Here is a 2,627-nt window from a genome sequence, read left to right on the forward strand (position 1 = left end):
GGCTATGAAGTATTAGACATAGCGAGGACGACCTGTAATTTAAAATGGAAAGTTGTTCCCTATTAGTAAATGTAATTTTCCAAGTAGTGACTGTTTTGTCCTCTAAACAACTAAAAGGGAAATCTTAAAATGGCTAGTCAGTAAACACACCGGAAACACCATGCACAAGTAGATGATTTGAATAAGTTGATAATTTAAGTCACACTATGAAGACACATTGACTCGATATGCTGAGTAAAGTCATAAAATTGTTCACCAGTTTAGATCAGTGCTATATTTCGTGATGCATACACCTTGTGAAAATTCATTTTCCGTTTCCTTTAGAAATGTATTCTAATGTTCAGTGGAACGATCATTTAGAACAGTCATTGCACAGAGTTTGCACATTCTCCCTGTGTCTGCATGGGTTTCCTCCGGGTGGTCCGGTTTCTTCCCACACACCAAAAATATGTGGGTTTGGTTGATTGATCACAATAAATTGCTCCTTAGTGCCCTGGAATGCATAGACCAGAGGGATTAGCAGGGTAATTATGTGGAATGACGGGGGTAGGGTCTGGGTGGGATTATGTTAGTGCAAACCCGATAGGCCAAAAGACCTCCTACTGCACTATAGGGTTTCTATGATTTCTTCACTTTAATTCAAGTTTGCTTAAAACTGCACCTTTAATGGAATTGAGATTGATAAACTATGCAAGTAACATATTACTTACATATATTTTTTAGATGGACAATATGCAAGTCACCGCCTCATTGTTTACAACTGGTCATAAAGCTGCACTTGTAGCTTTTTTCTATCTTGTTGAACGAATATTCTTGTACTGACACAAAAGAAGATGCTTGAAGGTTTTCTTGAAGGTACCATTACACAGTGCATAACAGGCAGGGTTGACGGTACTATTAATGTAAGCGAGCCAGAATCCAATAGTCCATAATGTGTCCGGGATGCAGATTGGACAGAAGGTGTTAATGAGCACCATGATAAAGTATGGGCTCCAGGTGATGATAACCGCAAGGAGAATAGCCAGGACAGTTCTTGTCACTTTATCTTCTCGGGATACAGCTCCCTCCTTCCTCTTTGCAGGGGCATTGACCTTTGTAATAATTTCCTTTTCTGATCTGCTCTTTCTGCAATTATCACTCTTGTTGTTGTTACCTGGCACCATTCCTGCCGTAGAACTACACTCGTTATTGTTTTGCAAAGTGCTACCTATCTTTATGATAGAAAGTTTAGAGTTGTCCGTGCTGAGACATTGTGTCTCTTGTATTGTCCATTCATCCTGCTGGTTTGATGGCACAACACTGGAGGAAGTTGATTCCTTGGCTGGCTCATTCTCCTCTGCCTGGTCACGATTACTAATCGGCATTTCACCAGTTGTTTTATCATTTTGCACCTTGACATGTGCTAATCCATTAGCACCATCTGATACCTTACTCTTACTATGTTCCATTACTTTGCCCTTCACGAGATTGTAAGGAACTAAATACTTGCTTACTTCCGTATGCTTTTTATCATCCTTCACACGACTCTTGCTAGCACGTGATATTTGCACATACAATATCGCCATGACAAAAACAGGAAGATAGAAGCCAGCAATAGCAGTGACAAATGTGACAGTCGGATTTGAGAAGAATGGTGCATAACACTCACCCTCACCAACTGTCCGCTGCCCAACAATGAACTGCCAGAAGAGAGTGGCAGGAACAAACAAGATAAATGAGAGCATCCAAGCAGCTGCGATCATCATTCCTGCTATCTTCGTTGTTCTCCGGACTGGGTAGCTCAGGGGCTTTGTCACACAAAAGTAGCGATCAAAGCTGATGACCAGGAGGTTCATGGAAGATGCGTTACAGGCAACGTAATCCAGAGCAAGCCACAAATCACATACAACAGGCCCCATAGGCCAGTATCCAAATACAATGTAAGTGGTGTATAGATTCATGGAGAACACACCAATAATCAAATCAGCGCAGGCTAAACTGAAAAGAAAGTAATTGTTAATAGTTTGCAAATGTCTGTTTACTTTGATAGAAACGATCACAAAATGTTTCCAATAATGGTCACCAAGCTCAGAAGACTGCTCACAGTCACAATGAAGACCATTTCAATCATTTTGTAAAAATTCCTTCTTTCAGAACCAAACAAGCCTGTTGGATAGATGAGAGTTTCGTTTGGCCTTGTTGGGTTTTCCACCACTCTGGTCGGATGTGCAGTTTACACGGTCAAGGCCTAAATGGAGAAAATAAAATGCTGAATAAATTTAAAAAAAAATCAGATATGTTGGACTTAAAAGACAACTTTTCACCAACTTACGTTTTACCAGCAAAAATACAACATGCTATCTGGCCATATAAACTTCAAGCATTTACTTTGAACTGTAACGAGGCCCATGGATGAAGTTTCCCCCATTACTCTTCCGCTTTTCCAAGCCTGATTAATTACTTCAATGATTTCCGATATGGGGCAAGGTACAAAATGGCCCTGATTGGCTGTTCTTTGATTAAGGACTTCAAATAGGACGACGTCTTCACATGTTCCAGCGTAAAATTTGGGTAGGTATTTGAGGGAAATGGGATGTTGATCCAGAACATTTTTCACGTCTTCCATAACAACCACCCCCTTCCACCCC

The 2,627-nt window shown here is 40.6% G+C and overlaps 1 protein-coding gene across 1 annotated transcript; it reads right to left on the reverse strand.

Annotated features, from left to right (window-relative positions):
- Nucleotides 1-791: 791 nt before the first annotated feature.
- LOC145348483 (muscarinic acetylcholine receptor M2-like) lies at nucleotides 792-2,188 on the reverse strand. The gene is given in 2 exon segments (XM_080196670.1): nucleotides 792-2,041; nucleotides 2,044-2,188. Coding segments are annotated over 2 exon segments (1,317 nt in total). The 5' UTR covers nucleotides 2,111-2,188.
- Between the last annotated feature and the right edge of the window lie 439 nt (nucleotides 2,189-2,627).

This window comes from Carcharhinus amblyrhynchos, chromosome 9, assembly GCF_965287045.1.
Source record: "Carcharhinus amblyrhynchos chromosome 9, sCarAmb.v2.hapA, whole genome shotgun sequence".
NCBI lineage: Eukaryota > Metazoa > Chordata > Chondrichthyes > Carcharhiniformes > Carcharhinidae > Carcharhinus > Carcharhinus amblyrhynchos.